Here is a 15,123-nt window from a genome sequence, read left to right on the forward strand (position 1 = left end):
GGATTGGAGAGTCGCGGTGAGCGCTGCTGCGGGGGGCGAGGGGTTTAGGAAGTGCCGGGAGGCCAGCCGCCCTCAGACTAGAAGCACCGGTGCCGCGCCGCTCTGGGGGAGGGGGGAGAGAGGCTCAGAGGGGGACCGCGCTGTCCGGACTTGCTGGCTGCCAGCACGAGTCCCGACTCCCGCCCCGTCTTCCCTCCGACGTGCTGCCGCCACCCCTCCCTCCCGCGAGGCCATGGGAGGGGAGCCGAGGGTCAGGGGAGGGGCCCGCAACCCACGCAAGGGGGCCGGGCCCCCAGGGCCCCACGTGGGCTACGGGCCTGTGTCCCAGAGGTAGAGTTAAACCATTCTGCCACACTACCGGGAAGAGCTACCCTTTTAACTATTTGCTGTCTTGTTGAGGCAGACCCAAAACTGACTCCTCCTGTGTTTCCCTCTAACATGCCATCCTCCGTCTGAAAGGTGTTCGGATGCTGGAACAGCACTCCCATAGGCTCATGTGAGAAAAGTTGGTTGTCAGTTTTACCTTTCAGGGGCAGGATAGCCTTCTGTCTGCCACAGTGACCTTAGGCCAATCACCCTCTCTCAGCGTAACCGACCTCAAAGTGTTACTGTGATGATAAAATGGAAGAGGGTGGAGTCATGCACACCAGCCTGAGCTCCTTGGATATATAATCAGAATACCTCATTGAAACAAATGTGTCTGGATATACACAGAAGTTGAGCACTCATTATTTAACACAGCTGGGTTTTCTAGCAGCACTGTCTACTGTTCCTAATAAATATTTACATATAGCAAAATAATAAAACTGTTAAAAATATGCTGGCCAATCAATGTAAAACTCAGGAAGCTTCTTAAACCAATTAAATGTTACATGCACATACATACAGTACAAGGAAAGCAATGTTAATGACAAGGAGTTGGATTCAGACAAAATTTTCCTCTAACGGAAGGGGAGGTAATTTCTGCTAATTCCCTTTTCCTGCTGCAGAGCCCTGTTTTGCCTCTATGCCATTCCGAGAGGTCCCGAGTTCCCCAGGAGCAGAATTTCAGGGAGATTAATGGGCTGGAGCAGGAGAGGCAGGAAAGTTCTGTTAGTGGAAAACTGCCTTCTGTTAGTGGAAAACTTAGCCTGGATTCAAAGCAAGGCCATCAGAAGCTATGAGGAAGGAATGCTAAGGCAGAAAAAAACCCACATTTCCATGAGAAATTCTGTCTGTCTGTCTGTCTGTCTGTCTGTCTGTCTCTCTCTCTCTCTCTCTCTCTCTCTCTCTCTCTCTCTCTCTCTCTTTCTCAATATATAAATGGTGTAATGCTGTAGAGCACATCCTCCAAAGCAGCCATTTTCTCCAAAGGGACAGATCTGCTGTCTGGCACTCAGTTGTAATTCTGGGGGATCTCCAGGTCCCACCTGGAGGCTGGCAACTCTAGGCCCAGCAGCACCCTCTGGGTGACTTGGTACCACCCATCTTACATGACTCTCATTGGCCTGGCCACTTGGTTCTGACAGAGGGACAGATAAAGATAGGTTGGCTGTTGGGTGGGAAGGAGATACGGTTGCCAACTTCAGGTTGGAAATTCCTGGATATTTGACAGATGGAGCCTGGGAAAGGTCAGGTTTGAGGAGGGGAGGGACCTCAGACAGGTATAATGCAATAGACGCCACCCTCCAAAGCAGTCATTTCCTCTAGGGGAACTAGCATTGCCAACCTCCAAGTGAGGAAGATTGCCTGGAATTACAACTGCTTTCCAGATTACAGAGATCAGTTTCCATGGAGAAAATTGCTGCTTTGGAGGGTGGAGTCTATGACATTATATCCTGCTGAGGTCACTTCCCTCCCCAAACCTCACCCTCCCAAGACTCCAACCCCAGATCTCCATGAATTTCCCACTTTGGAGCTGGCAACCCTAAGGGGAACTGAACTCTGTAGTTGGATGATCTGTTGTGATTCCTGGAGAGCCACTGCTGCCTCTGTTGCTGTGGGAAGGAAGTAGGTGGGTAGCTGAGAGGGTGATGGGGGCAGAAAGAGAGAGTTATGGGGTGAGGGGCAGAATGAGAGAGGAAGTGACAGGTATGGAGGAGAGAAAGAGTAAGAGAACAGGTGGCGGGAGGGAGAAAGAGTAAGAGACAGAGAAGTCAGGGAGAGGGGAGGAAACAAAGGTGGGGGGGAACAGTATATCCACTTCCACAAGTTTCTTGTGGGTCCCCACTTGTGTGTGTGTGTATATAGCTTTAATTCACGTGATAACATTTGATGTTAAAAGAATAGCAAAAATATCTCAATATTTCTTAAAGTTAAAATGTGTTAACGTATGTCGTGTGAACCAAGTGCAGCCATATTTTCTCTGCCTAAATCGATGCTGTTGTGGTTGGATTCAGAGTACCATTTCAGCCTACAGGTTAGATCCAACAACAGTTTTCACTGATTCCCCCTTCCTGCAGCAGACATCACACTCCCCCAGTCATGCTGGTCCTGGGGATCCCCTGTCCCCCAGGAGCAGTACTTGGGGTGTATTTTAGGTTGCAGTGGAAGGAGGGAAGCAAGGAAGTGCCATGTCACTGATGGAAATCCCTTTTCCATTAGTGGAGATTTTACGCGGAATCTAATGCTGTGTGTTTTTAAGGCTCTCTCATATATTACTTAAGATATTAGACCAAACTGATAATCTCTGATGACTGATAATGACCTTCCTTGTGACTCAGCTTTGAAACACTTAATACAAAATATAAGCTGGGGCCCAGACTCCTCTTGGGTCCTGTTTGCAGTGCCACAGGGTGGTGGTCCTTGCTGGGTGGAGGGGGTGGGCCAGTGGTGAGCATGGGAAGCTGGGGCCACCCGACCTGACACCTGTCCTATCAGCAGGTCCTGGGCGTTGGGCGTGCCACCCCCACCCACCAGCTATGTGTATTGCCTCAGGACCTCTGTGATGTCACTTGCATTGCCTAAATTGCCTAAAATGTTACATTTCAGTAAAAGCACAGTTTTCATCTTTAATGTCAAAATTAGTTTAGTCTTTCATATATATAGATTAAATAAAGGACTAATACACGCTAGCTTGCAAGCTAGCTTTGCTTATTGTGTAAATAAATAACGAGTTTGTTGATTGTTAATCAGAATCTTAAGCCCTGGCATGTGCACAGAGGCAAGCAAATGGGCTGAGACAGAAAGACACATGAAACAGACACACTTAACATTGGCTGGAAACAACAGCAGAGCCATAGGTCACAAGGACGGACCAAGTATCTTCTCATTCTCTCCCTCCTACTGTACAATGTGGTCAAAGAGAAAGAAAATAAGATAGGGTCAAGCTCGTAGAATGATGGGGCATTTGGGGTGAAGCCCCTCCACCCATGAGCCCTGCCCTTGATGATGCCAGACACCCCCATCCCCAGTGCGCCTAGCCCCACAGCTGCGAGGCTGGAGAAAGAACAGGAAGCCACTCTTCAGCTTCTGTTCAGTTTCACTCCCTGCGGACCAGCTGTTAGGTTTAACAGATGAAAGGAGGGGAGTGAAACTGACCAGAAGTGGCAGGGCAGCTTTCCTTTTCTTCCCCAGCCTCCCCACCACTGTGGGGAGCTGGGGAACGAAAAGAAAGCTGCCCTGCCGCTTTTGGTCAGTTTCACTCCCCTCAGATCAGCTGTTAAACCTAAGGCTGTTCCTGGGGGAGTGAAACTGAACAGAAGCAGCAGGGCAACTTTTCTTTCCTTCCCCAGCCTCTCCGCTGCTGGGAGGGTGGGGAGGAAAGAGAGTGAGAGAAGGCATGGTGGTAGTGATGGGGAAGCCAATCTCTCTCTCTCTCCCATCTCTTTCCAAGGCGGGGGTGAGGTTGGTGATGGTGGGGGAAAGCCCATTTCTCTCTCCTGCGGTTGCCAATCTTTGGTGGTGGCTGGAAATCTCCTGGCATTACACCTGATCTCCAGGGGAACTCTATGAAGTCCCTCCCCTTTCCAAACCTCGTGCTCCCAAAATCTCCAGTTATTTATTATTTTTAAGTATAAGTGTAAGCATAATGGGTGCCCCACAAGAAAAGAAATTGCCCCACAAAACAAAAAATCTTGGCTATGGCCCTGGATAGGGTGACTGGAAAGAAGAGGAATAGCCCAGGCTCAGTGTCAGTAATAGTTGTAAAGTTCTGAGCAGATTCCAAGCCATACTGGCTGCTGATGGCGGTGGCCCTGTAGAGAGCGTTCTGAGAGTTCCGTCTTAGAATCATGATGACAGGTGTGTCATTTATAGTATAGTGGGGCTGCTGGAAATGCTCTCACCATATTTAATTCAGAGGGGCATTTTCCTATTTGTTGCTTAACTCTGAAGAAACTGGCATTAGAAGGTCACTCTGGACAGCATTCTGCCTCTTCACAGTGGTCAGAGAAGTTTTGCATATGGGTTCACAGTCTCCATGAAACTGTTGCGATACTTACTGTTCCCAGTTAAATGTGGTCTTGCGTGGAACAGGGACATAATGGGTGGGGGGACTGTACATGGCCATTTTCATCTAGGAAACTTGAAGACAAGTGCTTCATTGGTTGAACATTGATCCAGAGGAGTTAGCCATGTTAGTCTGTTGCTGCAAAGTAGTAAAAAGCCCAGTTGCACATTTAAGACTAACAAACTTTGTTGTAGCATCATAATTCTTGAAAGCTTATGCTACAATAAGGTTTGTTAGTCTTAAAGTTGGTAGTGGGCTTTTAACTATATTGGTTGAACCAGTGTTTAATTCATTGGTATGTACATATATTCATTGCCAAACTCACACCAAGAGATGATGAATCTTCTGTGACCTACTCTAATGTTATGTAACTGTAGAAGGCTCATAGCTCCAGTTTAACTTAATAAAGATCAACATTTGTCTCATAGTAGTGACACCTGAAATTTGATTATTATTTTTTTAAAGTTTTTTGTTTACTAAGCCTTTCAGTGCCTGATTTTTTTCCTGGTATAGCATTAGGCTACTTAACTGCCTCAAGAAGTGAATACATGTGTATATCAAAAGCTATGTATGGAAAGAGTAATGAACCCAGGAAAGCAAGGGTAAGTTCAGGGAACATGTGAAAATGCAGTCCTACTATAAAAGGAATCACAAAAACCTGGGTTTATTTTGCCATAAATAGCACTTTTGAAATTTATCATTCAGCACGTAAAATTCAGAATTATGAAAAAGCACAGCATTACATCATTACAGAAATAATGGAAAATTTGACTATTACAGGAGTTAGGCAATTGAAACAGTTATAGAATGCATTTTTTCAGTAAGTGGAACATCTGCAAGAAATGTCCACCTGCTGATATACGGCTCAGTGTACTTTTCAATGAAATGCACTTCATCATTTTAAGACATCTTCTAATGAAGCCTTATCAGGATTAACATTTTGAACACAAATACTTTTAGGCATTAAAATACCCATTCTCAATGAGATTGCATTGTCTTGTTTACCCTTGTTCATTAATAAGCAATCTGTTAAATGTTAGAACAGACCAATTGTGCAAGTGGAAGCTGATTAGTAAGTAATTCAGCTATGTTTATGGATATAATCATAATTTCTGTTGAAGACTTTCAGTTTAAGAATCACTTTCCCATTAACCATAGACATAAAAGTAATAAAGATACTAGAAATAAAGATATTAGATACACAGACATAAACATAGATATGCTCGTATCATCATTAGGTGCATTTACCATATATGGGTGAAAAATTTGATCAGGAAACAAATACTGTTCTTATGTACAAAACTTCTGCATTTAATTTCCTTGTTATTTTTAACTAGTAGCAGTATTTCAGTATCTTTAAATTGTCTTTGGAACATTCTTTTGTAAATAACATCAGCAGTATAGATGTTGTTTTTCAGGTACCAGAAACCATAAACTGCTCTGATATTTGTCACAAGGCCATTCATATTAACTGTAATTCTCCCCCCCCCCATCCTCCCTAAAAAGAAACCTAAAATGCTGGGGTGATAACTTAGATTTTTCTCATGGGGTTATGTACTTTCATCTGTAGCATCCTGCAGAGAGAAACAGATGTTGTCAAGTTACAATTTAAATTGCCTGGTAAGCTCCTGAATGTGAACAAGTCTTCCATACTATGATATGGCAGAAGCAGTATACTACATCCATGGCAACTCAGTAAAGGAAACACAGTGAGGGGGGCAGGGCAGAAGGATTCATCTTCCAAGGCACTTGTGGCATATTCCCCCTTGATGTTTCTGCTCTAAAAATATTTAACACACTGTAATGTTGGCTGCAGATGTGCAAAGAGCAGAACAGGAACAAAGGGATGTAGGACAGACAAAAAGACCCACAGAGGGAGGGCACTGGCTCTTTCCCATGTTCCCTTTCCCCCAACAGTCTTTGCTGATTCTTGGCTGCAGTCACACGGAACAGAAGCCACACAAGTGAGATGGAAAACAGGCGGAGTTTCCGGGCGCGATCTCACCAGCACATCTGGGAAGCGTAGCACTCCCGTGGCTCAACCGAGGTTTCCAGCCGAAACTGCGTGGCAAAAAACTAGTACCTCGGAGGTACTAGTTTCCGGAAACTACAGGGCAAGGGCGGGCGTCTGATCGCGTTTCCGGTGGCATCCGGCGCCCGCCCATGTCCCCTTGCAAATAAGGTGGGGTTTTTTGTCCAAGTCTCTGTGGATGTGCACACGCACCCAGCGGAGCATACGCATTTGTCGTGTACACAAAAAAAAAACCCCAGTTTGCCGCGGCGCGCGCTTCTTCGTTGCGCGCCGGCTTGTCCTGTGATCAGCACCTCTCCCTTGCCATGGAACCTCCACGGTACCTCCACAGAACCTCCATGGGAGGTCTGATCGCGTACCTGCACAGTAGTTTGCCCCAGGGCAAACAGCCACGCTTCTCCCCCGCGGTTTCCTGCCTGTGTGACCGGGGCCCTTAAAAAGCTGATTTTGGGATCTGGGGGAGACTTTTGAACAAAATGACTGAGGAGAAGAATCAGCCAAAGTTGCCTCCATCCTCTTATGTTCATGAAGTTTCTGCAAACATATGGACATGCCATCATAGATAGACATTACAGCAACTACATGGTGTGTTTACCCCAGAGAAGTGTTCTCACTAGCAACCACATTACTTCCATAACATATAAAGCAGTCCTGGATTAAGAGAGGTTCAAAATACATACCCTGGACTTTGGACCATATTGGTTTCTAACTCTGTATGGAATTGTATGGGAACGATGCATACAGGGTTTTGTTTCTTTGTTTGTTTGTCTTAAAAGACATTGTCAAGTTACTCAGCAAATATTGAAAGAGTACAGTAAATGTTGATGGGAGCCCATTATTTAAACAGATGCTTCCTTGGGATAAAGAAGAAAGTTTTACTATTACAAGTCGTATGAGTCTTCATTGAACAGACATATATAACATTCACTGGACTCTACAACTTCCCACTGAATTATTATATTATAGTGGAATATATAGAGCACTGACATTGGCCCTTCTTCTGTCCACAGTCTCTCTGCTGTGAAATTAAGCAGAGACGCCGGGGCGTAGGCTCAGTGTTGCGCTTGTGCCAGCACCTCCTCGATGACCAAGAGACCTGTAATCTGAATGCGGATCACCAGTCTATGCAGCTGATAATCGTAAATCTTGAAAGAAGGTGGGAAGCCATTGTCATGCAAGCTGTCCAATGGCAATCTAGGCTGCAGAAGAAGTTGTCAAAAGATTCAGTAAGTGACATCTGCCTGACATTATTTTCCTCTCCCAGCTGCCCATATGGGTCACCCCCTCCAAAATGTTTACAAAATTCTTTCAACTTACTTTTGATGTCTTCACTGAAGGTGCTATTGCAGCCAAATAATTAGGTTCCTGAACCTGTCTTTCAAAACTTATAATGGTCCTGTCAGCGGAATCAACTGATTAATGGGCTGTGCAAACACTCTTGAGTTCTATGTTTTTAACAGCACAGATTCTAATCCTTTTTAGGCACTGAATGTAAAATGGAAATCAGTGGCCGATAAGGACAGACAGCCTTTCTGCAAATTAGAGTAAAATAGTTCTCACATGTCATAGCATGATACCGTATGATCACTTCTCTGAATCTCGGTAATGCAGATATGAACATTCTGTATGTCCACCAATACTATATATTTATCTGCTCATGCTCTTCTCCCCACCTACTTCAGCCTTCACTGTGACTGGTAGAAACAAAGAGCAGGGATAAATTATGTGTTGTTAATGCTGTGTTCAATTGTAGAATGATAAACTGTAATCCATGTAACACCGTTTATTAGAATCAACTCAGTGACACAAGCTTTTGAGCTCACCAGAACTTCTCATCAGAACATATCTAACAAAAAAATTAAAATTATGAGGGAAGGAAAAAAGCAGGTATTTCTGGTCCTGATCATGTGTTAAGAGCATGATTTGAAAAATATGTTTTATTTATTCCCTCCCAAAAAAGTTTGTAACATCTGGCCTGATGATGAATTCTGGTGAACTGAAAAGGTTGCATACTGTTATGTGTCATTTTGTTGGCCCTAATAAAAAGTATTACATGGACTGTATTTTTTGGCTTTTATTTTTGGACCAACACAGCTGTAAACCACTTCTTTCTGCACGTAATCTCATCTAACATCCAGAGAAAGGGACAAGTACATGGCTCAGTGGTATGGCATGAGCTTTGAATGCAGATGTTTTCCCAGTTGAAGCATGTGAAGTGGTAAATTTGGGAAGAGACCTTTCTCACCCGAAACCCTAGAGCTTCTGCTGGTAGAAAATACTGAGCTGGGTAGACTAACAGTCTGACTTAGTATATCTTCATCCTGTCCCGAGACATACTTTCTAAAATTTAAAAGCTTTGCTGACATGTGCCAGTACAACTTCTCCCTTAAAAAAACCCTTGAAACTCTACTCCTCAGGTGCAATGAACAGTTGTAACTGGAACCTGCTTGCAATGAGAGGATAAATAGCATTTCTGTTTTTATTTCAGTTGAAATATCAGCAGCTGCAAACAACCTGCTTTGGTTTGGTTTGGTTGCCACTTTAGTTTCACCTTATAGCACTCACAAATACTATTCTCATGTGCCTGGAGCAGAGGCAAGAGGCAACTGTGAAAACAATCCTGCGGGCTGCTGAACACAAGTGTAAACTACCACTGCAACCAGAGCCCACTCTCATCTTTTCCATGGGAGCTGCTGCTGCGTGTAATGGTAGTGACTCTAAATAAGCCGCTATGTGCTAATTAAAGGCTAGTGCTGCTCTTGCAGCAGGAGTGAAGTAGTCTTGTGGCTCTATTTGGATAGGAATCGATTGGGAGATAAGGTAGGGGGAGTGTTACAAGCACTGTATGTTTTCTTGATGTCAGGATGCCAGAGAACTTCACAAGCTCCACACTGCTTTGTTCCCTCTTTGCCTGGGGTAACCAAGACTTGTTTGCTGGACTGAATTACCTTTTACCTGGCAGGGAAGACAACTTTCCTTCTGCTGAGAAATGGCAACTCACAGTATAGTTATTTCACTTTAATTGTAGGTTTACTTTTGTTTTGAGGGAGCCCTTTGCTACAAACATACGTAAATATGAAAATATGGGTATCCATACTATATCTATGGGTTTCTCATGTGATAAAACAGATGCACTCTATTTGGAAGTGAATTTAGTTTGACTCTCTCTCCTTCAATTCCAAGCTGGCATATACAACGTTTCCTTTCATTCAGTTCCTGTGTAGTCATTTTTTGGGCTGATCCCAAGACTGTTTTCTCTGCTTTGCCTATCTCTCCGCACTTGATGGTGTGCCAGTCTTGGCATATGAATGGTATCCCCTGGAAACAAGTGTGTGTTTTTTTTATTTGAGGTTGTCCACAGTATACTGTAATATATGAAAACAAATGGGATGTGTTTACATCGCTGATGGCATCTGACTTGGTATTGGCAAGAGTCACTGACAGTGAAAACACTATCCTGGCTGATTAGAAGCGTTATGGAAGTACAGGACTTGCTTCCTTTTTCCTTCTGTCTGTTAATTCATATACCAACATTTTCCTTTGTACATTTTTGTCTCCATGGTCCTTAAGGTACCCTATTACTACTGCTCACTTCCCTTCAAGGTTTATGTTAAAATAGAGCTTCTTTTGTTTTTAATTTAGTAGCTCTGACAAAGGTCTCTTAAAATTATTTGCTGTTTCTTACCTTCAGTCATTTACTATTGCTTAGAACTTGTTTTTATAAAAGGAGAGTTGAATATTCTAAAAACCTGAATATCTAGTAAAAGTTTCCTTTCAGGATGCAGAACTAAAAACTTCTTAAGACAACTAAAATAAACCCCGTGTCGATTCAACATGACTTCTCCAACACTAGATAAGTAGGCTGAGCAAGACAAAGTCTTGGTGGGTTGTTTCTTATTTGGTCAAACTAGCTCAGAAAGGCAGAGGATTTCTCTATTTCTTAACATTCTGAAACAATCCTCCGTACTCTTTCAATAGTCATGTGTTTTGTAAAGTCTATTTGCATAAAGTTTTGTTTCATTTAATTAATTCCTTTAATGAAGTTAAAAGGATTTTTGAATTATTGTGATTGACAGCCTGTAAAACTTCTAAGCAGTATGTATTCAGCTCTGCAAAAAGTCTCCATAACTCCTTCTATTCTAGTCTTCATCAGTCATTCCCAAATGGTGACTTGCAGAAAATTGTGCTTCTAAACTAGCAATCTGCTAGCCGACTTCTGTTTGCCATGTCTGCCTGTCACTATCAATTTCCATCTTTCCACATTCAAGTCATTCCCAAACATCCTACTGGCTAATTTGATGCCATCTCTAAACTATAGGTAGGAACCCATACAATAGTTAGGGGGATGTTTTCCGGTCTGAATTTTTTTTATTTTCATTTGATATTTGTGCATACGTGTTCTACTGTTTGTACACATGGCTTCAAACTTGATATTTTGTATTCTTCTATGGATAACTACATATAAAATCTATTCTAAAGAAGCAGCAAAGGACATATTTGAATTCCTTAAAATGTTCAATAATATTTATCAGATGTCATTCCTGAGAGGAACATGCCTAATAAGCAAAGCTGGTCTTCAGATTAAATTTGACTAGAAAATCTGAAGTTGGTGAGTGGCCTTTGTCTTTGTGTCTTTCTTCATCTCTGTTCCATATTCACTGTAGTTACCTTGGCTCCCAGAGAACTGACCAAAATCCTCAGGAAAATATAAGACTGGAAGATATGATCAAGGGTCTGCTTTGACACTTCATACAGTCTATTTGTACCCTGATTAGAAAAGCGACATACACCTGAAGATAATATGCATCCAGCCAATCTAGCAGTCATGCACCATTTACAAAACACATGCATGTGCGGATACACTATGCAAACTTTGTTATAGAGGCCTAAGCTAAGTGGCTCTGAGAGGAAGGTGAGAAGTATCCTGGCCCAAATGTGTATTGTGTTCCTCACCTTTTCAGAGTTCTTGAACTCATGAAATAGAAGCTGCTTGTGTAAGCAGAATTATTAGCTACAGGGATTCATGCAAACTAATTCTACCAAAAGAAGTTTTTATCAGCTTTTCAATTCATTACCTATTATTTTTCTAACCTTGCCTTGAAATGGGGTCTGTGTAAAAAGCCACCATCCCTTTCTTTATAAACCAGCTCAGCAGCTATTAAATGCATTGAAGCGATACCTTCAGGAGTTTGGAATGCTCTGGTTGGAATCTGGATCTCTGCAATATTCCTGACTTAGTTTATTCAAATGGTTTGAAATGTACTCCCCTCTCCATCAGGCAAATTTTTGTCCAGTGCTGAGCGCTTCTGTAAGTACAGTGTACTATGTGTCCTGCACAATTCCCATGTGCTTTGGCTTTGAAAGCATGCTGTACATCCAGCCACATAATTGAAAATAATAAGGCCACAATAAATGGGATGGCCTTAGGGTATAACACCCAAGGGATTCAATTGGTGTCGCTCTGCATCAATGTCTATGCATCATGGTAATTGAGGTAACATAACCAATTACCACATTTTAATTAGAGTTGTAAGAACTTGGAAAATTCTGCACTGGTGAGACAGCTCACTTTTTAAAAAATCAAGCGTTCTCTTTTCCAGAAGCCTTTTTCTTGGATGCTTATTCTTGGAAGTCAAAGGAGTTGCTGAAAGTACCATTTCAGAAAAGGTTGGGAAAAAATCCCAGATTCTTTATAATGAATGAAAAGCAAACGTGGAAAATACAAATGGGTGAAAATGCTGCATTGCTGTTGAACCAATATCCTCATCCACTTTTCCTTTTGTCCTTTGCTGTCATTTAGGGAAAAGAAAACAGACCGTTGTAAAGTTTGAGCTAGCCCTAAATTAAGCCTCCCTGTTCTTAGCCCCCCCCCCTTTTTATTGGTATACTGTGGGGGGGGGGATTGGTGGAATAATGCTCCTCATACAGTTTGAAAAACCATCTATGAAAGAGGCAAATATTATCACTTTGTCATTTGGCTACACATTGGAATGACCTACTAAGGGTGCTAGGCATCTGAAATAGCCTAATTGCAGTCTCAATAATTATTTTGAAAGGTGACAGCTAATACGTAAAGAACAAGTGTGAGAGTTCAGAACTGCTGAATAAAGACCTCTTTCTGTAAACTGGTGTGAAAATCAGAAAAGAAAGGGATTCTGAATCCTTCAGAAATTATTCACACCTGGCATGTTCCACTAATGCCAGAGACTACCTAAACCTTACATTGGTTTCTTCATTTACATACTGTAAGAGCTTGCACTCAATGAGTAGTTTTCTGAAGCACTGAAGCACTGTGGCATGGATGTTTTCATTTGAGTGTAATTTGTGAGGATTCCATCCTGATCTAAAGAACAGGGCTGCATCCAGATGGGAGTGCGAAAATATGCCCCCACTGTGATGTCAACCGCAAGCAGGGCAGGAACGGTGCCAACCCTCCCATACCTCCATTTCCATGTCACTCACTGCTTTTGCCTCCCACTTTTTCCTCCCCAACCCTGTATGCAGAGGACTTTCTGTACCCAGCATCCTTTTTAATTGAGACACAAACATAATGCCTCTGCTGTTTGTGAATCTCTCTTGCTGGTTCAGAATGATGGTCTATAAAACATCTGAACTCTGTTTACCTTCCTGGGGACTTTTTATTTCTTTTTTTCTAACTAGATCTTATATCAATTAAATGCATCTTTGCAAGGAAATTGTTTGTTTTTCCTTAGAAAGAAGATTTTAATTTTTAGTCCTGAAAGCAGGGATGGGTGGATGTTTGCCTACCTGAGTTTTTAAAATGCTCACCATCAGTAACTATGAGTGTGCCACTGGCAGTCTTCATAGCATCTCTGCAAGCTGTCTAAAATTAGCCAATACATTTAAACTCTTCAGGATGGGTAGCAATTTTATAGAACTAAAAACATAATGGTATAATAATTTATAATCATTATTTTAATGACACATAACATCTTTGCCCTTAAGTGGTAGTGCTTGTTTATTTATAAGAACACTTACCCCGTTTTTAAAATTGGAAATACTCAATAAAAACTGAAAATAAATAAAATCCATGCAGAGTTATTCAGAGTCAGGATGGTGTAGTGATTAGGAGACCTAGGTTCAAATTCCCACCAAGCCATGGAAACTTGTTCTGTGACCTTGGGACAGTCACTCACGCTCAGCCTAACCTACCTCACAGGGTTGTTGGGAGAATAAAACAGAGGAGAGGAGAATGATGTAAGCCACTGCTTTGTGTCCCCATTGGGGAGAAAGGCAGGGTATAAATGAACTATTTGTTTAATCCTATGCTTGTTAAATCAAGAATGATTTCTGTGCAAGTCCCACAGAAACGAAGAGGCTTCAAGAGCTCAACATTGGTTCATTTCCTTATCTGACCAGTTCTTTTCTTTTTTCTACCTGCTCCTCTTCACTTAACTGGACATCCAAGACAAGTCTCTCCAGGAGGTAGGGAGTCAGTTCTCCCTCCACAAGACACTACTTTCTCAAAGCATGTGACTTCATTGCCTCAGGCACACAATAACCACAATTATGTTTGGTTCAGTAAAATCCATGGCATTCTCCTCCTCTTTTATTTTATGTAGTATTTATGCCATGTTCTTAGAAACATGATACAAAATAAATCTATTAATATGCTATGTCTGTCTGTCTGTCATATGATAACTGTTCTGATTAGGTTCTGGCCATCCTTCTCTCCAAGAAAATGGTGTGGAATTAATTATCTGGATTGATATGTGGCAGGCTGATAGGTGGAAGCTTTTATTCTGTGCTAGGCATTTAGATTATATGATCTTTTGGTCATAATTTTTAGAGATAAATTCTAAGTGAATTACTGTTTTGCTGGAAAGTGGTGGAGTGATGTGAAGCTCAGAAAGAGGGATCTGTAATGCTTTCATAGTTCAAGGTTTGGACATCTTCACAAAGGCAATATTACTTCTCAGTCTATATACATGTGGGTTTTCATTTTGGTGTGAAAGTCAGTCAGTCAGTCAGGCATTTAGTACGGCAACAAGCCATAGAACACACATACTTAAATATAACATTCATAACATTCATATAACTGAATTTAGGACAGTAAAATAAAACTCTATAAAAATACAGTTGAGCATAATAAAGTAAAAGAAGAACATAAAACAGAGACTATTAGGCAACTATTATTATATATTTGATCGTGTATTTCGGATGCAGTAGCATGCTACCCAAAATTTTGCCACTGTTTCGGTAATTGTCTGGTTTCCATCAATGAACAATCGGTTACACTGCTCAGCACCTGATTGTCCCACCATATCTGTTATAAGAGGAGTAATATATTTGTCACGGATCTTGTTATACCAGTTACATCTGAGCATCATGTGCTCAATAGTTTCTATCTCTCCTGAGCCGCATCGAAAAAGTCTATATTCAGTGGGGATCCTTTTGAATCTGCCCTCAAGCATCGCGGAGGGGAAAGCCTCACATCAGGCTAATGTGAAGGTTTTCCTAAACTTGTGAGTATCAAGCTGTGATAAATAGGACATGGGTTGCAAGCGATATTTGACAGAATCTGGGGCTCTAAACTTAGGACATCTACCGAGATCTGTCTGTCTCTCCATGTCCATCATTCTCTGTTTTAGGGCTGATTTTGCTACATCCCAATGCATACTCAAAATCGCTTGGGGGGGAA

The 15,123-nt window shown here is 42.1% G+C and overlaps 1 protein-coding gene across 2 annotated transcripts in view; it reads left to right on the top strand.

Moving 5' to 3' along the window:
- AKAP6 (A-kinase anchoring protein 6) overlaps nt 1-15,123 on the top strand; it is a 325,414-nt gene that overhangs the window by 284,924 nt on the left and 25,367 nt on the right. Inside the window, exon 12 of one of the 2 annotated variants that reach the window (XM_015415204.1) lies at nt 7,472-7,687. The exons of the other annotated variant lie outside the window; for it this stretch is intronic. Coding sequence (XP_015270690.1) covers nt 7,472-7,687 — 216 coding nt within the window. The remainder of the gene's footprint in view (nt 1-7,471; nt 7,688-15,123) is intronic. 2 annotated transcript variants of the gene reach the window in all.

The sequence above is a fragment of the Gekko japonicus genome, unplaced genomic scaffold (assembly GCF_001447785.1).
Source record: "Gekko japonicus isolate JY-2015 unplaced genomic scaffold, Gekko_japonicus_V1.1 scaffold83, whole genome shotgun sequence".
In the NCBI taxonomy this organism is placed as follows: Eukaryota; Metazoa; Chordata; class Lepidosauria; order Squamata; family Gekkonidae; genus Gekko; species Gekko japonicus.